At 42.0% G+C, this 23,354-nt stretch overlaps 1 protein-coding gene across 2 annotated transcripts in view; it reads left to right on the top strand.

Moving 5' to 3' along the window:
• Positions 1 to 16,994: 16,994 nt before the first annotated feature.
• The window catches only part of PRSS12 (serine protease 12), a 77,636-nt gene continuing 71,276 nt past the window's right edge, over positions 16,995 to 23,354 (top strand). For both annotated transcript variants that reach the window (XM_072625375.1, XM_072625377.1), the window contains exon 1: positions 16,995 to 17,419. In XM_072625375.1, coding sequence (XP_072481476.1) covers positions 17,074 to 17,419 — 346 coding nt within the window. In that variant the 5' untranslated portion in view covers positions 16,995 to 17,073. The remainder of the gene's footprint in view (positions 17,420 to 23,354) is intronic.

Below are 23,354 nucleotides of genomic sequence, written 5' to 3' on the forward strand. Positions count from 1 at the left end.
GCACTGTTGGTGGAATTGTGAACTGATTCAACCATTCTGAAGAGCAATTTGAAACTATGCCCAAAAAGCAATCAGCCTTTTGTCCCAGCAATACCACTCTTTGGTCTGCATCCCAAAAGAGATAAAAAACAAAAGGGAAAAGGATCTACGTGTACAACAATATTTACTTCACCTCTTTTTGTGGTGGCAAAGAATTCAAGAGATGCCCATCCATTGGGGAATGGCTAAACAAGTTGTGGTGTATGATTGTAATGGAATACTATTATGGTATAAGAAATAGCAAGCAAAACGCTTTCAGAAAAAACCTGGGAAGACTTAAACGAACTGATACAAAGTGGAGTGAGCAGAATTAGGAGAACACTGTACATAGTAACAGCGACATTGTACAATGATCAACTATGAGTGACTTAGCTATTCTCAGCTATGATGATAATCCAAGACAGTTCCAAAGGACTTATGATAAAAAATCCTCTCCACCTCCAGAGAAGAACTGATGGAGTCTGAACACAGATAGGAGCACACTTTTTTTACTTTTCTGTGTGTGTATGTATTTTTGGTCTATGTTTTCTTTCATAACATGACTAATATGGAAATGTGCTTTGCATGATGGGGCATGTATAATCTGTACCAAATTGCTTGCCATATCAGTAAATGGGGAGAAGAGAGAGAAAGGGAGAGAATTTAGAACTCAGAATTAAAAAAAAAGAATGTTAAAAATTGTTTTTTACACGTAATAGGAAAAAAAATGTTAAAAAAAAGAAAGAAGAAAGTGCCCATATTTCCCCAAATATTTATAGTGGCACGTGGGTAGTAGCAAAGAACTGGAAAGTAGATACCCATCGATTAGGGAAATGGCTAAACAGTGGTACGTGAATGTAATGGAATATTACTGTGCTGACAGATATGATGAATATGGAGAAACATGAAAAAACTAAGTGGACTAATGAAGAATGAAGCAGAGCCAAGAAAACAATAAACACAATGATTACAACAATGGATATTGAAAGAACAACCACTAGACAATCAAAACTGAATGTCGCAAAATTGCAAAGAACAAGCTCAGCCCCAAAGAAGAGATGAGAGAAGACACCCCTCCCCACCCCTTTGAGGAAGTGAAAGGTCCACAGATGGAGAATGTTGCATGTATTTTCAGACTTTTTTGATGCATTGATCAGTTTTGCTAATTTTTCCTTTCTTTTTTTATTTCCTTAAAAATATTATTTGTTATATAGGACAGTTCAGGGGGTGGGACTAAGGTTGGAGGATACTGGGGAAATTCAGGGCAATGTAAAAGCAAATGTATTAATACAAGTTTATTTTTAAAAAGAATAGAAGAGACATGGGTATGTCTGTAGGCAGCAGAGAAGGAAGAGAGCATGGTTTTATGGGGGGCAATCTGCTGAAGAAGACAGGAAGGGATGAGGTAATCTACTGAAACAGATAGGGAGGAATGAGATCAAGGGGCTGGCCTTGGCAAGCAGAAGGGCTACCTCATCATTGAAGACTAGAATGAAGGAGATGGGGGGGGGGGATGATGTCAGAGGGATGGGAGGAGGAGGAGGGGTGGGTAAAGAGGAAGCCCTTGGCAAATGGCCTCAATACGTCTCAGTGAAATAAGAGGAAAAGTCCTTAGCAGAGAAGGTGGAGAGAAGGCGTGATAGGGAGGGCTTGAAGACAGAAGACTTTGGAACCGCTGCTGTGGTGAATGTGTTAGGGAATCAATTAGGTAGTAAGAGAGTATTTGATTTGCTATAAAGAGGGCATAGTTGAGATTAGCTTGAATACACTGTAGTGGACACAGTCAGCATGGTTTCAGAATTTCCTCCAGTTCCAGCAGCATATGGATAGGAACAAAGGAGGTAGATGGTGGGAATAATCCAGGGTTGGATTTTAACAAAGTGTGATTGGCCATCAGACAAAGGAGCAAAGAATTAAAGAGTAGGGGATAGTGTAGAGTTGAACTGGTTCACCAAGAATTCAAAATTGAAAAGGGAGAAGAGTATGACATGGGGGGAGGGAATGACCTGGGATAGCACTGAGGGGCAGAGGGAATGGAGGGAAAGATGAGGAGTAAGGATAGGTTTTAGAGTAGTGAGGCACTCGGGGAGATGGAAAGATAAAAGATTATAATGAGAAAAAAGATAGTCACAGTTCCTGAACATGGAAGTGGAACACTTGTGGATAATGGTAAGATTGAGGATATGATGGTCCCTATGTGTAGTTCAATGAAGTTGAGTACATTAAGGAAATGGACACAGAGTATTTGAAGGAACATTATGTGCATGCTGAGGGAATCTAGAATGGGGAAAGGAATTGGGGAAGGAGTTCTCTGGTGCCTACAGACATACACATGTCTCCCTCATTCTTTTTAAAAACTAAAGTAAAGACCATGAGTCAGACTTTGAACTCATTGAGAATGAAAATATGATTGATAGATAATAGCTACCAGAATCTGGATTTGATGATAAATGTGGATGGAGTGATCTTCAAAGCACTCTTACCTCGGACTTACTTTATACAGAGTACTCTAACTTACCTCTCTGAGTTGCTGAGTTGGAGAGTGTGGAGGAAAGAGTATTCCTGCTTAAACATGACCAGGTCACAATTGTTCCAGGCACTGTGCTAAACATTGCGGATACAAAAAGAAGAAAACAGTATTGTCCCTCCTTCATGCTCTCAAGGAAATTACATCTAACAGAGGGAGTCAAATAGAAAGGGGAGCTGGAAAGAAAGGGGATAGGCATGTGGTATTGGAAGTGGTCATGGAGTAACCTCGAGGGAGAGCTGGGAAAGAAGAGTGAATATTGTGTCTGGGCCTTCTCATAATATGAAGTTCTAGGCAGGGATTCACCAAACTGAGTTGGCCTCAGGGTGAACAATTACAGTATGGTTATGCTATTATGCATGTAATAATAATAATAAAAGAACCAGGGAAAAGCCTCTGGTATGCTGATTCGATCCTCCATGGAATGAATACTTCCAGGAGAACTTGAAGAAGGATTACACACAATGAAAAGGTCCAGAGAGATAGTAATCTGCGCTGGTGGAGGGTATGCATGCGTTGATAAAATCGCAACTCCATAAAAGTTTCATCACAGTGTAAAAAATCTCTGTGTTGCAAATATGAATAATATGGTGGCACAGTAGACCAGATACAAGGCAGAAAGGTCTTTCCTTTCCAGCTTAATTTGGACATATAATTAAGAAATACAACCACCAATGGAAATGAAGAAACATCAGAGGTTCATGCTTTCCTCTTAGAGAGAGACTGTTTTTTTGTCTCCCTCCATATCCAGAAGCATAAGAATGAGAAACAGATACTTTGCCACTTTTATCTTTTCTTTCCTTATGTCCCTTCCTGAAAGGGAACTTTTTAGAAATGTAATATACTTTACTGAAGCCTTAGGGTTTAAAAGAAAAATCCTTTTTTTTTTTTTAAACTTTAATTAATTAATTTATTTTTAGTTTTCATCATTCATTTCCACAAGACTTTGAGTTCCAAATTTTCTCCCCATCTCTCTCCTCCCCCACCCCAAGACACTATGCATTCTGATTACCCCTTCCCCCAAACTGCCCTCCCTTCTATCACACCCCTCTCTTCCCTTATCCCCATCTTCTCTCTTTTTTTGTAGGGCAAGATAGATTTCTATACCCCATTATCTGTATTTCTTATTTCCCAGTTGCATGCAAAAACAATTCTCAACATTTGTTCCTAAAACTCTGAGTTCCAACTTCTCTCCCTTCCTCCCTCCTATCCCCACTGAGAAGGCAAACAATTCAAGATAGGCCATACATGTATAGTCCTGAACTTCCATAATAGTCATGTTGTGAAAGACTAACTATATTTCCCTCCATCCTATCCTGTCCCCCACTTATTCTGTTCTCTCTTTTGACCTTGTCCCTCCCCTTAAGTGTTTACTTCTAATTACTCTCTCCTCCCATTTGCGCTCCCATCTATCATCCCCCCAACACCTCACTTATACTCTTCTCCCCTACTTTTCTGTAGTATAAGATAGATTTTCATATCAAATTGAGTGTGCATGTTATTCCCTCCTTAAACCAAATTTAATGAGAGTAAGCTTGACTTTTCCCTCTCACCTTCCCCCTTTTTCCCTCCATTGAAAAAGCTTTTTCTTGCCTCTTTTATGAGAGAAAATTTGCCCCATTCCATTTCTTCCTTTCTCCTCCTAATATATTCCGCTCTCACCCCTTAATTTTATTTTTTTAGATATCATCCCTTCTTCTTCAACTAACCTTGTGCTCTCTGTCTATATCTATATCGATATCTATATATTATATATATGTACACACACACACACACACACACACACATTCATGCGTTTATAATCCCTCCCACTACCCAAATCCTTAGAAAAATCTCAAGAGTTACAAATATTATCATTCCATGTCGGAATGTAAACAGTTCAACTTTAGAAAGTCTTTTTTGATTTCTCTTTTCTGTTTACATTTTCATGTTTCTCTTGACTCTTGTGTTTGAAAGTCAAATTTTCTATTCAGCTCTGGTCTTTTCATCAAAAATGCTTGAAAGTCCTCTATATCGTTGAATGACCATTTTTTCCTCTGAAATATTATACTCAGTTTTGCTGGTTGGATGATTCTTGATTTTAATCCTAATTCCTTTGCCTTCTGGAATGTCATATACCAAGCCCTTTGATCCCTTAATGTAGAAGTTGCCAGATCCTGTGTTATCTTGATTGTATTTTCACGGTACTCGAATTGTTTCTTTCTAGCTGCTTGCAATATTTTCTCCTTGACCAGGGAACTCTGGAATTTGGCTATGATATTCCTAGGAGTTTCTCTTTTTGGATGTCTTTCAGGAGGTGATTGGAGGATTCTTTCAATATTTATTTTGCCCCCTGGTTCGAGAATATCAGGGCAGTTTTCCTTGATAATTTCATGAAAGATGATGTCTTGGCTCTTTTTTTTTTATCATGGTTTTCAGGTAGTCCCATAATTTTTAAATTGTCTCTCCTTGATCTATTTTCTAGGTCAGGTTGTTTTTCCAACGAAATATTTCCCATTATCTTCTATTTTTTTCATTCTTTTCATTTTGTTTTGTAATTTCTTTATTTCTCATAAAGTCATTAGCTTCCATCTGCTCCATTCTGATTTTTAAAGAACTATTTTCTTCAGTGAGCTTTTGAACCTCCTTTTCCATTTGGCTAAGGCTGCTTTTTAAGATATTTTTCTCCTCATTGGCTTTTTGAACCTCTTTTGCCAATTGAGTTAGCCTATTTTTCAAGGTGTTATTTTCTTCAGCATTTTTTTGGGTCTCCTTTAGCAAACTGTTGACTCACTTTTCATGATTTTCTTGCATTTTTCTCATTTCTCTTCCCAATTTTTCCTCCACCTCTCTTACTTGATTTTCAAAATTGTTTTTGAGCTCTTCTATGGACTGAGACCATTGCATATTTATTCTGGAGGCCTCTCATGGTAAGCATTGTTCTTCCTCATCGAAAAGGATGGAAGGAAATACCTTTTCACCAAGAAAGTAACCTTCTATAGTCCTATTTTTTTCTCTTTGGGGCATTTTCCCAGCCAGTTACTTGACTTTGAGTCCTTTGTCAAGAGGGGAGTATACTCTGGGGACTTGTAAGTTCTCAGTTCCTCCAAGGTGGCATAATCAAAGGAAGAGAGTTTACTCCTATCCTGGCCTGTACTTTGGTCTGGGAGTTACCAAAGCTTTTCTGCCCAGGATCTGCAAGTAGAATTCCCTTCCAGAGCCTCTACCAGCTGTGCTCAGGGCTGAGACCCAAATCAGTGGCTCAGTTCCCCCAGAGTCTTTAGGCAGAGCACTCCAGAAAGGGATGCTGCTGCTGCTGCTGCCACTGCACTGGCACTGCCCCAAATTGGGCAGCCCTTTGTTAAAATAGAAAATACTTAGTGAGACCTAGGTTCATATTCTGCCAGTGTTACCATTGGCAAGTCCCTTAGCCAATCTAAGCTTTAGCTTAGTCAGTTGGAAAATGACTTAACAATACCCCCACATGCAACCTCACTTTGTGGTTACAAGGTTCAAATCAATTAAAAGACATTTCAAACCTTAAAGCAGCATATGGACATCAGCTAGAATGGCGATGATGGGGAAGTCATTGATTATGATGCTGTTGCTAATGATGATGCTGGTGGTAATAGTGGTGCTATTGACGATGATGACTGAAGTGATGTTGATGATGGCAACGGGGGTGATGATGAGGAAAATGACAATGCTGGTGAAGCAGATGGTGACGATGATGATGGTGACAGTGATGGGGAATGATGATGACACAACAGTGATGATGGTAGTGGTGGATGATGCAGATGGTGCTTAAGTTACTGCCTAAATTCTTCCAAAATAGAAAGGATTACTTCATGAATGGAGAAAGCTTATCTACCGGGAATGCTGTTTCGAATTTGTCCTTTAAATAAATTAAAAGAAAACTACAATGCTGGAGCACAAAGGAAAGCAGAAATACACAGTTTTGGGTTTTCTATATTGGTGTTGTGACTCTAAATCATCTTAACATTTAAAAAATTCCTTTACCCACTTACATAAAAGACAAATGAAGAGCACTTCATATGCAAAAAGGGGAGCGATATTAGGTTCTCCTTATTCGTTGGTTTTGTGCCTCTATATAAATACTGAGTGAGCTTTCCAAAAGCAATCCATCAGTAGACATTTTTAAAGAGCCTACTATAGACCAAGCAGTGTGCTAGGGGTATAAAGGTAAAATGAAATGATCCATGCTGCCGTGGGAACAATATCTTAACACCTGATGCTGGGGGTGTGGAACCTGAACCTATAGCAATCAAAGTTGGGCAAATTTTTCCTTGAAAAGTTTTAAAGTCATCCTCCTGTAATGTAGAGATCTTCCCCTGTCCATTAATAGGTCTCAAGTGAAGCCCATTAAGGGAAGCTTGGTTAGGGGAGGCTTGCTTTGTAGGAAGGCCCACATCTTCTGTTAATTAATGAGGCACCAGGCACGACAATCATGATGCCTTCCAGCTCTGAAAAGTGTATATATCCTCTGAGGTGAGATTTCATTTTTGGGTCCTACTATTTGGAAGAAGTTTCATGTGCCAGATGAGACTTTGGGTAGCCATTAAGGATCTCTTCCCCCACCCACCTAACCCCATTTGAAAACCCAGATGTTTGTACTTCTCTCTCTGGTATATATGTAATGGTCAGACAGTTCAATCTGTCTGTTGGTCTGTGATGTGTGTCTTGCTTATGGTCAGAGAGCTAGAAGCCCTGTTGGTCCTTATTTCTGTGCTTGTATTTGCTCTGTTGATATAGGTGATTAAAGAAGACTGTTGACCCCTCAAAAGTTGCTTTCCTTTTAGAAAAGCAGATCTGAAAACCTGTGCTAGCAGACTATCCTGGATGTGTCAGGGGGCTTGCTGCTATACCTCTAGACTTGATTGGCTCAGGCCACTAAAGGCTCTGGTTGTTGACAAAATTTCCTGGTTAACTGAGTATAAAGCAACTGTTAGGAGCTTCATGAACTCTCCTTGATGATTGGCTACTGGACCACCATGGCAGTTTCAGAGATGGGAGTTTGGCTTAGCTGAATCAGCTGGGGAAGCCCCAGTGCTTATGCTTGTTGAGTATTGTTTTCTGGCTATGGTTGAGTAAATTTACTTTTCTTACATATTGAATGTCTGTAAGTGTCTCATTTTGTTCCAGTATCCAATGTCAACTATCAAGGGAGTGGCCTGGGTCAGACACAGCCTAGAACATCTGCTTTCAAGGAACTTAAGTAAAAGATTAGGGCCAAATGCACCAAATAGTATAGCATCCAAATTCTTACAGGAAAAGTTAAATGAGTTATAGGAAGAAATACATAGTAAACTATGCTAGTGTTGGGCCTGGTTTTACCCTTTTCATACCTAACCTAACCATAAAATAAACAAGAAAGAAGTTAAGGAAATGAATAGAATTCTAGAAAAGTTAGATAACATAGACCTCTGGAAGATATTGAATGGGAACAGAAAAGAATATAGCTATTCTCAGCTGTGCATGGTACCATCACACACATTGATCGTGTGTTAGAGAACAAAAATCTCACAAACAAACGCAGATAAGCAGACGTATTAAGATACAAGAAGATTCACAATGTGGATTGAATAGCAATGGATATGAGGTCCCTGGAGGAATCAGGGAGTAGCTAAGACCAGTTACAGAGTCAGGACTAGATCAGCTTGAAACTGACGATGAATCATCATCGTGAATTTAATAAGTGGATCGCAAATCTGTAGCTTCTTTCTTCCTCTGCTTCCACAGACTGTTCTGCTGCAGGAGCTCTTGCTATTTAAAAGTAAAAGAAAGCAAAAACTGTACCCATTTCTTCCTATTCTCTTCAGACCAGTTGGGAAGAGGGAGAAGGTAGAGTAGAAGAGAAGAAGAGGGAAAAACCAACCCATGCTGCAACGCTGGTGCATCCCGCTACTTGAAGCATTTTTCTGAAGTGTTTATTTAAATTTCCAGTGCTGTTTGTGTGATTGGCAAAACTGACAAAAGACAGGAATAGTCATTGTTGGAGGAGCTGTGGAAATAGCAGTTCAATAACACACCCTGGGTGAGCTGTGAATTGAGCCAACCATTCTAGAACACAAATTAAGAAAGAAAATGACGAAAAGGATGGTACTCAGACCCAGAGTTCCCATTGCTATATATCTCAGGGAGGTCAAAGATAGAAAATAGGTCCCGTCTATACCAGAATATTTCTGCCAGCACATTTTGTGGAGGCAAATTACTGAAAACAACGTAGATGCCTATCAACTGGAGAGTGGTTGAATAAATTATAGTACATGAATTTAGTACAAAATTACTGTACTGTAACAATGAACATAAGGAATACAGAAACGTGTGGATAGATTTTAATGCAAGGATGCTTGTTGTTCAATTGTTTCAGCCATGTCTGACTCTTTGTGATCCCATTTCAGATTTTCTTGGCAAACATATTGGAGTGGTTTGTCATTTTTTTTCTCCAACTCATTTTATAAATGTGTCTAAGGCCAGACTTGAACTCAGGAAAAGGATTCTTTCTGATTCCAAACCATTTTGCCACTTGGCTGCCTTATGAAAGGATGTACACACGACTACAGTGATATAAATGGAAAGAAGAAAAGTAAAAACTGAATATTTTGTGATTATAATGACTAACCTTAACTTTGAATTAGAGATAAAAAAAAAAAGGCACCTCTCTCTTCTTTGTAGTGCTGAAGACTATGAATAGGGAACTCTGTATATACCATTTGATTGGTTGGTTGATGTATTGGCTGGTTTTGAAGAACTGATTTTCTTTCTGTTTTATGCTGTTCTATAAGAGATGAATCTAAGAATAGAGAAAGAATGTATCAAGAAATGAAGATAATGTAAAAACAAAATATGCTGGTAAAATTAAAATAATTAAGCTTGAAAGGGAAGACCCATATAGATGGGTAGTGCTCACTGATTAGCTATGAAGTGTAGTTTTATAAAGGAATGTAATCCTAGAAGGAAACAATCTGGCTGAGTTACCTGAAACACCAAAGTTGGGGAGGTTTTCTAGGGGGTATCTGCAATGTGCTGAGGGATAGTAAGGGCTAAATTTGACTGGAGTTTGCATTATACCCTGACCTCTTCCCTCTGTGGGTTGCACACCAAAATTTGAGTAAAACTCTATCAAGTGCTCACCATCAAAAATAAATAACTCATCATATAGCCATTGACAGTGAATTATTGACCTCTACAGGTATGAGGGCTCATGATTCAGAAGACTGAGATCAATTAGAGAAAATATTGGTTCAGAAAAATTAGGACACAATTGAAGTTAAAATTGTCACTAAGTATATGTTTTAGAACTGTGGTTAGCATCACACCATCACCCACAGAATAATTTAGGTAGGGTTACTTTCTGCTTTGGGGTCAGAGGAGAATTTTTTCCTTTTATTAATAATCATTTTCTTTTAAGCAGATCTGTCTCAGTAACATAAAAATAATAACCAAGGATGCTCACCTTGTAAAAATATTTTTCCTTGATGATTTTAAGTGTTAACTATAATTTTAGTTTACCTCCTCTCTCTTTTTCCTGGAATTTTTCTTCTCTTTTTCTTTTTTTCAGCTCATTTTAGAAACATTTTCTTGGAATTGTCCTTCAGTTCTGATTTTTTTAAGTTTTCTTTTTAATCTAGCTTTCTTGTTTTATTTTGTTATGTTGTCCCATGTGTGTTCTATAAATCATAATGTATTTTGTAGAATTACTAATGTACACTTACTGCTGGAATGATTAATTCAGGAAACTATGTATTTGATAGGCTGCTGCTCATTGGCATGCTGTTCTGAACTAACAGTCTATTTATATGCTAATTTTCTTTGTTTCTACCGAGTGATGTCATCCACATTTGCATGATTCTGTTCAAGTCCCTTTAGAGTGTGGCTACTTTGAATACTTGTCTTACAGCATTATTTGTTACATCTTAATCATACGCCATCATTCTTCACTCTTTTGTTACACATTTATTGTGTTGTTTGGCATTGGTTGCTGAATAATGTTTTTTAGGAATACTTGAGAAAAAAATGGAGGCTGATGTTTAAAAACGATGGTTGTGTGTGGACCACTATCTACATGGGTCCTCCCCAGTACACACAAATAGATCAGGCTGATTTTTCCTTTAAAGATGCCAAAGCTGTACTCCAGATGTGACTGACACAGGAGGCTGAGGTTCAGATAGCCTCCCTTGACTGAAAATTCCTGGTGGCTGCATTAATGTGGCTTCCGAGTCACCTAGGGACATAAAAAGCCCACCCACCTATAATCAGCACCTTTAAGACTTGGGGATGTTCCAAGGTCCCAAGAATCACCAAGTCTTGCCCTGGTGACCAAACACTCAAGCTAAGTGTGGCAGTATCTTTGTGGATTATCTTTTCTATGCTCTGGCTAAGTAAATCTCCAGTTGTTAACTGTTGAATGACCCACAAGTGTCTCATTTCATTCCAATATTGCACCCAAACTAACAAGAGATCCACCTATTAAATCATGTAAAGGGTGTAAACCCTATACAATAGAGACACATTTCATCTCTAGATCTTAGGAGTGGGTCCTGAGTGCAAAAATTACCGTCCCCCCTCCTTCATAGGTTCCTTCTCATTTTAAATCTTAAGATGCTACTTTCCTTCCTTTCAGTTTTAGGATTTTAGTCATAATACGCTGGAATGGCAGATCATGAGTAAAAGGTTCAAGTTGAGGCAAGGAGGAAAGGATCTTAATAAGCTAAGGGAAGGAAAAAATACAGTGCAGCTGTAAAAGCTTGGCTAATTGGCAGAAAGCAGGTTAATGAATCAAAGGAAACTTTTAAATTTCATTTTTAATTTTTTTTGGTTTTTCTGAACTAGACAGACTTCATCAAATATTAACATTTCCACACTCCAAGAAGAACAAAGAGAGGATTGTTCATCAAACTGATTCTCCCTTATGTAGTTAAAAAAAAAAAAGCAAATAATAAATTCAGAATTTTGCTTCCAAAGGTATCCTACTCTTTAGTGTTTCCCTCTGAGCCTCAGAGTGCCTGGTACATAGTAGGTGCTTCATAAATGTTGATGGACTGACTAAGCCTCCTTTCTGTGCATTTTTAATGTTCCATTGACCCACATCATGCCTTTTTCTTTTCTTTTTTTTTTGTACCACTATCACAAGTCCCTCCCTTCTCCCCAATTCTACATCCCCAAATAAAAAACTCTTCCTTGTAAACAATAAATACATTCAAGTACAACAGATTCTTCAAATACACTTATCTTAAAATATCTTTAAAAAGCACTTGTTTCATCCTACAATTCTAGTTTCTACACCAAACCATTTTTTGAATGTGTGTTCAACCCTCCTTTGTTTTAAACAAGAGTGAAATTTATTTGATGACCACATCCATTGTCCCTTCATCCTTGTTTGTAGACTCTCCTTCCTGTGCACCCCAGTTATGAGAAATAACAGGTTCCCAACTCCATCTTCCTCCTTTATGCACTAATGTATTCATGTCCAGTGTTCTGCTGGTAAATGTTTAACAAGTGGCTCTCCAGGAAAAAAATGTACAAGAAACACTTTTAAATTTAATCCTCATTATTAACACTTTCCTAAATCTAGAATCTAGACAATCAACTAAATAATAAATTGAGCCCTGATTTGAAGCTTTGTGATTTTGGAGTTGTAAATGTTTGAACTCCTTCCAAGTGCTCATGTATATTAACTTCCCTAGTGCAATGGGGGGAGTGGGGGTCTGGTACATGAACAGTACCTCCATGTGAAGGACAGTGAGGAGCTGCTACCAGGAGTGTCATGATGACATGAAAGAGAAGTGCCTTAAAGAGACTAGGCAGTCTCTAATGGCTTCCAGTTGGCTAAGTGTATGGCTGGGTATGGATGCATGGCTGGAACTGAAAGCATCCTTAATTCCAGAGTCAGCACTGGCTAGTTCTTTTTTTTTATTCTTCTCTGGGGGAGCTCAGTGAGTCTTTTGTTCACAGTGTGCTGGAGTAACTATGCTGTACAGGGAAAGGGCTCATGTCATATGATCTAATATTCCTCTGATGTCATAAGGTCCCTGAGAAATGAGTCTGCGTCCTTGTTCTTTTTTTTATTTTTTTATTCTAGGTGCAAGGAATAGAGATTCCAGTTATGGGAGAGAGAGCTATAGGAATTGGAGAAATCAGCATACAGGCTGGTGTTTCAGCCAACCCAGCATCAATGCCCTAAGAAGCAATCTTTGAGAGTTACTTCTGGGTGCTGAGTAGGATTTAGGATTTTGGACATGAACTTAGCGGTACCAAATGCTATAAAGGAACTGAGCTGTTCTGACTTGTTCCTCTGGAGGTTGAGATTGTTTAGGAGAGTGTATGTCCTAGAATAATTGGGGGAAATGCTCCATTCTTCCTGTTATTTCTTGGAAGTAAATATCCCATTGTGAAAGATATGTGATATTAAATGACTAAATAGCATTGGGACTGCTGGTCACTGGCTCTTAGACAATGGGGCAACCAAGGTTGAAGGGATTGAATTTATGACCGTAGAGAAGAGGCATTCAAAAACCTTCCAGTTTTCCTGGAGCCCTGAGGGGTGATGTGACAAGCTTGCCCCTGAAAGAGGGTCCAGAAAATACTTGTGCCGTGGCTTGTCTGCACTCCTGTGTTGGAATTTCAAAGTTCTTACATAGCTCTGGTCTTTTCATTTGAAATGCTTGAAAATCCTCTAGTCCATTAAAGATCCATCCCTCCATCCTGTTGGATCATACTCAATCTTTTATTCTCTATAAACCTTCATCTTTTGTCTTTTGCAATATCACATTCCACGATTTTCTTTCTTAAAAGAGTAGCTGTTCAGTCTTTTGTGATTCTGACTCTTTTTCTCTCATACTTGAACTCTTCCTTTCTGACCCCTTGCAGACTTTTTTCCTTTGACCTACAAGATCCATATTCTATCTATGATGTTTCTGACAGTTTCCATTTCTTTCATGAAATGACCAATGACTTCTATTTTTACTTTGTCCTCTGGTTCTAAAATATTGGAGTGATTTTCTTTGATGACATTCTTCAGCGTTTACGTAGAAGACATGACAAAACAAGAGCATGTGCATTTCTTCCCAGCATCCCAAGGATCATCTCCCTTACAGGATGTCAGTTTCTGAAGACAGTAGACTCAGACTTAGCAGTTTCCATGTAGGATTAGTCTCACCAAATTTAAGTTTAAATGCAGTGCTGCTACTGGATGAGTATTCATCTCCATCATTGCTACAAAGGTCCCCTCTGTGGGACATTGATACTGGGCCTGTGGCAAAACCCAACATTGCCTTGAACTGCTAGAATTGCCAGACTGCCAGACACTCAGTTGTCTGGAAGGATGGCTCTCCAGACCTCTTGGAACTCATAAGATCAGAACTTCCAGGTTGATCTCTTTTACCTGAAACAAAAAAAGAAAGAGAAACAAAAGACAGAGACTCATTTCACATGTCAAATGTCAGCCTCGGGGGAGTAGGGGACCAAGTTTTCCAGGACACTATTGGTCAAGCAGTCCAACCAACAGCACAGACCCACCCATAGATATCAGTGGAAAAGAATGTCATGGTTTTCAGTCTTATGATTCTTAAATTGTCTCTCTGATGTATTTCCCAGGTCATTGATTTTTTAATAGTATGTACCTTATACTTTATTTTCTTTTTCAGTCTTTTGATTTATCCTATTACTTCTCATTGCCATATCACATCACTGAGCTCTGTTTGGGCCATTCTAACTTTGAAGTATTCCATTACTTGGGCAAAGTTTCCACCTTCTCTTCTAAGATATTTGTTCTCCTTAGGACGATTGCCTCTGTAGTTTTTATGTCTCTTACAATACCATTTTTTAAAATATGTTGCTTCATTGCTTCCAGTTGTGTCTGAAATCCTTGGGGCCAAGTCATTTTTTTTTTTTAACGAATGCAAAAAAAAATGCTTCATAGGATATTCACTGTACACTAACTGTGCCAAGCTCTGATGACACAAATAGAAAAGTAAGACGGTTCCCAATTTCTAGGAATTCACATTCTAATGGGGAAGACCACACATATAGGAGGGTGCAAGTCAAGTTCCATGGTGCACACGGTACAGCAGCAAAACAAATAATGAAACCTCTTCTTTAAGGTCATTTTCTGTTGATAAAAATCACATCAGTTCCTGATGTAGAACTGTTTTTTCTTTCTCTGAGGCTCTGCTTATAGCTGTTAAGGACTTACTCTCTCTTATCTCCTGGGCATCTTTGGATACAAAATGCCTGTTAAGAGTGTTCCAGGGGATAGGATTTCTGTCAGAGTGATGTGACTCTGATCCATCATTTTATGTATCACCTGGAAAATAAATGCAAAAAAGAACCAAAAAAAAGTGTTCCAGGTCTTCTTCCATTTACTCCTACCTCTTTAGTTGATTTAGGATTTTGTGACAGGATCACGATCCATTCTTTCTCTCTCTCTCCCTTTGGGATGGTACACTTTGGTCCTGACCTCCCCTTCCTGGTTTCCTGGAAGGTGGTTGGTTTACCCTTCCCTTGGTGTGCCTGTGCCCAGAATACTGGAAGGATCTGTGCCCTCAGTTACAACAATGGAGTTGGTTGGTTGTCGAGGTGGTGCTGTGGCATTCTGGCTTTCTAGGGCTTCTCTGGTCAGGGCACTGCCAAAGCTTCCGCATTTCAGTTGCTGTCCTGAGCCTCCAGACTGCTCACCGGTGCTGATGCTGGCTGCACCCACAGGACTTTTTTTTTCAGCATTAGGAGCATTTGGATCCCTTTATGTACAGTCCTGGGCTGGATCCAGGAGTTTCCTATTGTCTTTTGTTTGTTTGTTTTTATTTTTTGCTTTTTTTGGTTGTTTTGAAGTCTGGTGATCTTTTGGCATCTCTCCGAGTACAAGTGGGACAGTCGGGCTTCTCTGGTACATTTCACACCACCATCTTAACGAGGAGTAGACTTTGTGAAGAACGGTTTCTTGAGGATGGAGAAGAAGCCACAGTCTGTGCTCAGGGCAGAGAGAAAACTTGGTACCAGCAACGCCTCACTGAATCCCCCTAATAACCACAGTTGTTGTTTACCTAGGCCACTGCGAGCAGAGTGGGAGGCCCGGAAGGAAGCGCAAACTCCTCAACAGCTGCTCCTTCTCCAGGGGGGCCCATCCCCCACGGCTAATTTGGGATTGCCTTCATCCTCTCGCTTGCATGTGGGAACTTGGAGTTCTGGGTTTGGATGGAGGATGTTCTCACCTCTGGTTCCACTTCATCTGTAAATAGTGCAACAAGGAAAGAAAGAAAAGGGGGCAATGGATCATCCCTGCCCGTGTCAATCCTGGGGTTCAGGAGCCAAAACCAGATCTTGGGGTCCCGAATAAGGTGTAAAATGGAGGGGTGCGGAGGTGGTGGTCGAACTGGATGGAGGTGCCTGGAACAACGCCTTTATGTATTACATATGTCCCAAACCCTGTGCTGAATGCTTCGGATTCAATTAGAAAAGCAAGATGTCCCTCCCCTTAAGTTTCCTTTCTAGTGGAGACATCCCGAGTGAGTGCTGCTGAGCCCCGAAGGATTTTTCTGTGTGGACAGGAATGGGCAGCAGGACAGTGGTGGGTGGCGGGCGGTGACATCCTCGGACAGATCCTTCCCAGAGGCAATAGTGCAGTTGATGTCAGTCAGAGAAATCAGTAGACAGAGGTTGGGATGGTGAGTCTGGAGGGAGCTCGGAGTCCAATTCCTTCATTTGAAGGAAAAGACATTTCCCTGCTTCCTTTGCTATTTGTCATCGGAATTTGAGACCTTGCACACACACTTGAACAAAGAAAACCAGTTAAACAAAACAACCCATTCAGCTGCCGCCCTCGGGCTGTGTGCGAAGCCCTTCCTTTACACCCCCCACCCCCCGCCGCGGCCCCCCATCTCTCTCAGCAGCTGAGAGAGATGCTTCGTTTATCTGCTTTTTCAATGACTCGGAATCATCCTTTTAGAGATGATGAGGATTGTGGCACTGCCTTTCCCCCATTTTACACACGAGGAAACTGAGGCCCAGAGATCGGATAGAGGAAGTTTTAAACAAATTAAAAAGCAGAGCTTGACTTGACCCAGGTGTCTGTCTCCCCGCCAGGGCTCTCAGCTCCGCAGCCCACCACCCTGTGGGCTCGGGGTGACTCCCGGGCGGCGGCTGCTCCTCCTACGAGCTGTGCCCAGGCTGAGCCGGGGAGCCCAGTGGCCACGGGAGCCCCTTGATTGACCCGGGGTGAGATGGGGTGAGGCCCTAGCTGTGCCGCGGCTCTCCCCGCCAGGTGGCAGCCCCTCCTAATACCTGGCTGTGCTGCCAGCTGCCCACCTCCAGGCTCCCCACCCTCGCAGCTCCCCGAAGTCTCCGCCCACGTCCAGGGTCCCGCCGGGAGGGGCGGAGGGGGCGGGGAGCTCCCTGGACGGGGGAGGCCCCGCCCAGTCCCCGCCCCCCGGCTCCCCTTGGGCCGGCCCGCCCCCCAGATCCGCCCGGGAGCGCAGGAGAATGGCCCAGAGGCCGGAGCGTCGGTGGCGGCGGCGGCCGGACCGGCGGGCACCATGACTCGCTGCAGCTTCGCGGTGGCTCTGGCGCTGGGGACGCTCCTGGGAGTGAGTAGACTGGAAAGGAGCCCCGAGCCCCCCTGGTCGCGCCGGCCCCCGCTGCCCGCCGCGCCCCCCCGGGTTCCCGGCCGGGTCGCTCTGGCTATCGGAGCACCCCGACGGCCGGCCGGCCCGCCCTTCCAGCGCCGCCAGTCCCCTGCCTCCGCGCCCCTGCCGCTGCTCGCCGCCCCAGTCCCCGGCCCGGGGCAGCCGCGCTTCTCGGGCAGGAGTCGGGACTGGGGGCCGGGGGGCGGACAGTGCTGCCTTCCCGGAGCCCCTCGGGACCGCTGCGACTGCAGACACGGTGAGTGGCTCCGGGCTCAGGGTGTGAGGGCGAGGTAATGATGGGTTTGCTTGAGTGGGGATGGACCCGAGCCCGGAAAAGCGGCTAGTCTGCGGCCCAGAGAGGGCAAGGGACTTAGCCAAGACCACACAGCTGCCACACAGAAACAAAGTCAAGCCTCAGCCCTAGGTCCTGAGGTCCCCTCGCTAGGGAGCTTTGCACGATGCCTAGCTGCCTTCCTCTCTGGGGAACTCGGAGCCGGAGCTTTCGCACCTTCCTTTTCTCTTCGGAAACCCTCCTGGGTCTTCTAGATCGAACATTCAGTAATTCTGGGTGCATATGTGGGAGCTGCCCCACTGTCTGCACTGGCAGGTATATTGGCAGCGAGCGATCGAGTGAGCTGTCCGCCTGCTCGGGCTCTGTGCTCGGCGCTGTCTGGGTCAACGCCGGGATGCTCTGCTGGCCGGGGGTCGGCGTTTGATGACAGTTTTCTGTCCAGCAGTGGCCTTCCCTCTGACCTTGGCCATTACTTTGAGAAAGAATTCCATTCTTCCTCGTGGTGGGATTCATTGCCCAGAATCCCAGTGGCTGGTCCGACCTCAGTTCAAGAGTGAGACTGAGGCATTTCCTCCTTTGGAGATCCTAGAAAGACCCTTCTCTGAGCCAACGTCTCATTCCTGCCAAAGTGCTGGAGGCAATCGACCTGCTTTTTGGCTGGAGCACGAACAAAGAGAGCCTGAAGGAAATCTTTTGTGAACCACTGAAAGTCCTCTTAGGGATGGGAGAACCTAGTTGTAGACAGCTAGCTATCCACTTTAATTCTCATCTATCACTGAGCAGCATTGATGGGAAAGATAAGGGTAGGACTCAGCACTAGTTTCCAGTTACTTTTCATGCTAAAACGACAACAAAAGCTACTACAGCCCCCACCTTGAACTCCGCTCTTAGATTTGGAATTCCAGGCACAGTGCTTTTTTCATACCAGGGCTCTCTCAGTGATTTTAGGGTTTAGAATTCTAGACTGAAACGAACTGTGAGATCTTGCCCAGGTAATTTCACCTCTCTCTCCCCATGACTTTCCTCCACTTTATAATGTACAGGTTGGGCCAGATGGTCTCCGAGGTCCCTTCAGATTTGATATTCTGGTAGAATGTCTTCAGAGGCAGAGGTATGGTCTAGTGGATTACAGATTCAGATTTGAAGTCAGAAGAACCAGAAATTCTGTCTCAGATGCTTGGTAGCTGTGTGTCCCTGGACAAGTCACTTGACTTCTCTCCTGATTAGAATACTGGCTTAGAAGATGGGCTCAAATCTAGCCTCTGACCTTTACTAGCTATGTGGCCAGGGACCAGTTACTTAATTATCCGTGCTGTAAAATGGGAGCCTCTGTTTCTTTATTTCTGTTTGAATTTCAGTACAGCTACACCTATGATGTCAGCCAGAAGGCACATTGAACAAAGAAGCTTGAGCCATTACCCTGTGGTAATGATCCCTGTAAAGCCAAAATACCATATATGTAACATCCTTTCCAAATGTTTTAGAGTTATAGAAATGTTACTTATCCCTGTATTACTGTACAGTTACTGAAAGGTCCTATTTCTCTCTTTGGGCATTTAGCTTTCCCACTTACATCTGATTGTCCTCTCTGCCCAGCCAGGGGGAAGTAAGGGAATGATAATCCACTTCCTTTCATTTAGGACCTGGGGCACACCTCATTTTGTCCCCCTCAGAGGCTTGTTCAGTCTTTTAACTCTGCCTTCGGTTGCGGGAGTCCTTTGGGCTATAGGAAAGTCATAGCAGGGTTAAGACCAGTGATTTCTTCTGCTCAGGAATGAAGTCATCACTGCTACATTCATATTCCATGGCAAGAATGTTGATGGGTTGTAATGGCTGGGAGCTGGCCCCAGCTGGGAGTCTAGAGTTTTCTTGCTATTTACTATAAGGCATCTATCTATGACTTCAGGATTAAAATTCCCACCTAGAGCAACAACTGAATACCACTACCATCACTATTACTACTACCACCACCACCACCACCATCTCCACCACCATCAGCACCACTATCACCACCTTCTCCACCACCACCGCCATCTACTGCTGCTACTACTACTGCTACTACTACTGCTACTACTACCACTACTACTACTACTACTACTACTACTACTACTACTACTACTACTACTACTACTACTCCTCTACTCCCTTCAAAATCCAACCCATTCCCTATGCCACAATGAAGATGAAGAGGCAATGGCAAAGGAAGGGGGATGACAGTCAGGAGGTATATATTTTGGACTCTATGTGCTAAAATTGATGTGAAGCCCATGAAAGAACCCTGATACCCTCATCCCATTCAAGCCCTGGCAATACTAGTGATTGATACAGCACCCCAGCCTGTTAACTTTGTCTGGCCAAACTGGGTCTCTTGCCAAGCTTTTTAAAATCTGGTTCTACCCTCTATTGCTTCTCTGTGACCTAAGAGATACTTATCTTAATCATCCATTATCTATCATTAAATTTGACAAACGAGTTTATAGTGTTGCATTTATGGTCCTTCATAAGCTTTTTCAAAATGAGTCTTATGTTCTAAATAGGTGCTTCCCTTGGGCACCATTTCTCTCTCTCTCTCTCATAACCATTTCTCTTAATTGGAAATGATTCAAGTATTTGCTGACTGAGGCTAATTTTAGGATCTTTATTATGACAATTGGTGTATATCAGTTAAATTTCTCTATAATTGGCATTCATGTAATTTTACTATTGATTATCCATGTTTCATTATTAATAACTTGTTTAAATACATTGGGATTGAGTGTTGTTTCATTGTCTGTGATCTCTTTCTAAATAATTTCTTTAAGTTTTGTATTAAATTTGATCTTTGCTCTAATAAATCAGTCAGAATGCCCACAAACAGCCAATTCGAGGAACCCTTGCCCCCAAGAAATTTTCATTCTAGGATTATGATAGAATGCAATTCTGACATAAGAAACCCAGGAAGGCTAGGAAATGGAGCTGAGTGAAGCAGACAGAACCAGAAGAGAAAACAATTTATACAGGAACAATATTGTAAAAACAAACAAGTTTGAAAGACTTTGGAACTCTGATCGACCCAATGAACAGTCATGATTCCAGAGGCTTGTGAGGAAACAGGCTGCCCACTTTGAAATTAGATCGACTCAGAGTGCCAACTGAGACATACTTTTTGGAAATGTCCATTGTGGGAATCAAGCAAAAGTTTGATTATAAATGTCTTGTAACAAGAGATTATGCTTTTCTCACTCTCTCAGTTTGTGGGGGGGTGGGGAGGAGGCAGGAGGGAAAGAAAGTTGATCTTTGTTTGAAAAAAAAATTAATTTAATAAGAGGAAAAGAAGCAGCTTCCCTTCTTTTGCTGGTGGGGGTAGGATATAACACAAACACAGATAAGGAATAAAAGTTGGAGAGAACGCCAACACAGAGGAGCATCATGAGAGACCGTAGCAGGGGGTGGTACCAGAGCTGAGCCTGGAAAGAAGCCAGGCGTGGATTCTAAGAAGCAAAGGTGAGGAGAGTATGTATTCCAGGCGTGGGGACCAATTTCTATAAAAACTCAGATGTGGGAAATGGGATACCAAGGTCAATTAGTTTCACTGGAATGTAGAGACCTTGAAGAAGATTAATTATAAAGCAGAAAAAGTAGGTCAGAGCTCAAGTGTGAAGGGCTTTAGATACTAGTCTGAGAAGTTTGGTTTTATCCTAGAGGTAACAGTAAACCCCCGAAGATTTGGGAGCTAGGGATTAACATTGGGTTTGGGGGAGATTATATGGGCAGCTTTGTGGGGGACGGTGTGGAAAGAGAAGAGACTGGAGGCAGGGGAGGTAGTAAGGTGTCCACTGTAATAGGGCAGATATCAGGTGATGGAGGCCTGAGTAAAGAGAAGGAAATGGAGGTTGGCAATACAGCACAAATGAGACTGGGGGACTGAATGGGTACAGAGGGTGAGGAAGCATGAAGATTCAAGGACGGCACTAAGGTTTTGAACCTGGGTGACTGTTAGGATGGTGGCACCCTTAACAGAAAGAGGCTTATTTGGAAGAACAATGAATTTTGCAGGAATCAGTGAGTTCTTTCTTAAATGTACTGAGTCTGAGATGGAGGTGTGAAGCAGGCTATTGTTGATGATATGTTGCGGTTCAAGAGAAGGGGAGGGAGAGAGAGAGAGAGAGAGAGAGAGAGAGAGACACAGAGAGACAGAGAGAGAGACAGAGAGACAGAGACAGAGAGACAGAGACAGAGAGAGAGACAGAGACAGAGAGACAGAGAGACACAGACGGAGGCAGAGACAGAGACACAGAGAGACAGAGACAGACAGACAGACAGAAACACAGAGACGCAGAAACACAGAGACAGAAAGAGACACAGAGAGAGATAGCGAGACAGAGACAGACAGAGGCAGAGAGAGAAATGTTGGAGTCAGAGGATCATAGATATAGGGCTAGAAGGGACCTCAGCTGTTACCTAGTCTAGCACCTTCATTTTACAGATGAAGGAACTGAGACCCAGAGAGGTTAAGTCAATTCCCCAAGGTTACTCAGCTTGTAAGTATAAGAGGTAGGATATGAATACAAGTTTTCCTGACTCCAGACTCACCACTCTTTCCACCACACCCGAGAGATAACAATGAAAGGAAACTCCACTATATTCTTAGCTGTCACAGGATAAATGCTATTGCTGTAGGTAACATTTAAGATTTCCCCAAAAGAATCATTCATATTTCTGACTTATTGAACATAGGTTATTGAAGGGAAGACTTATGAGCATACTGGGGTTGGAGTTTGGAGACCCAGGTTTGAATTATAGTACGGTATTTATTCATTCTTTTGAGCCTCAGTTTTACTCATCTGTAATCTGAAGTAATGATACTGAGACTGCCAGTAGGGTTGTTGTGGAGACAGTGCTTTGTAAACCATACGGTACTACTAAAAAAAAAAAAGGCTTGAGATTGAAGTCAACAGCAGTTGCAGGAACTGTAAACATTTGCATTTTGATATAAAAAAGAAGACATCTGGGACAGGCCCATCATTGACAGGCTGTGCTCTTGGAAGTCCATCTTTTGTCGGAAATGGATTAGAATGACCCATTTGGCCCAGAGGGTTGGCTGCTCCTCTGCTTTTCCCCCTTCCTTTCTGTTCCTTCTTTTCTCTATATCATAGATGCTCATGAGATCACATAGATTTACAGCTAGAAGAGTCTTTATGGGTTGTGAATCCAAACATCTCATTTTGAAGATGAGAAAACTGATGTCCAGAGAGGTTAAGTGACCTGCCCAGGAATGACACATTGTCGGAAGTGGGGTTTGACCTGAGGTTCAAGTCTCATGCTCTATCTACTATCCCATACAACCTCTCAAAATAAGTACAGAGCTTTCTGCTCTTTCTTCCCTGATTTACAAAACTCTTAATACTTGCCTACTGTTAAGGCCATGGGCAGATGAAAAATAACACTTTGAATTTGGGGCACTGACCAGCTGGAAGTAGAGGAAGCATCACTCAGAGCTGTTGACTAGGAAAAGATAAAAGTTGTTTAGTTATGTAGGCTTGGATAAAGCAGAGCCCATGGGAACACTGGCTCACAGCATTGTACTGACCGCCCTCAGTGCCGTCTGCCCAGGGTTGGGATCTTAGGACATGACCAGCCTGCTCCCTCATTCTAGTCAAACCCTCCTTGCTCTTGGCAGTTTTGTTCCTTTTTAAATGTTTTTTTTATAAAGTTATGAATTTTAAAATTATCAACCAAAATAAAGAACACACAAAGAGCAAAAAAAGATATTTGTATACGGAACTGCAGACTTGTTACATACTCTGGTTTTTTTAAGGTATATATCAAGTTTAATGCAGTAGTAATAAAAATTGTTTTGAGTGTGTCCTCATAAACTCTTTTCCTTCTACGTATTTTATGTGTTTTTCTTGTTATTCAG

This window comes from Notamacropus eugenii, chromosome 7 (assembly GCF_028372415.1).
Source record: "Notamacropus eugenii isolate mMacEug1 chromosome 7, mMacEug1.pri_v2, whole genome shotgun sequence".
NCBI classification, from domain to species: Eukaryota; Metazoa; Chordata; class Mammalia; order Diprotodontia; family Macropodidae; genus Notamacropus; species Notamacropus eugenii.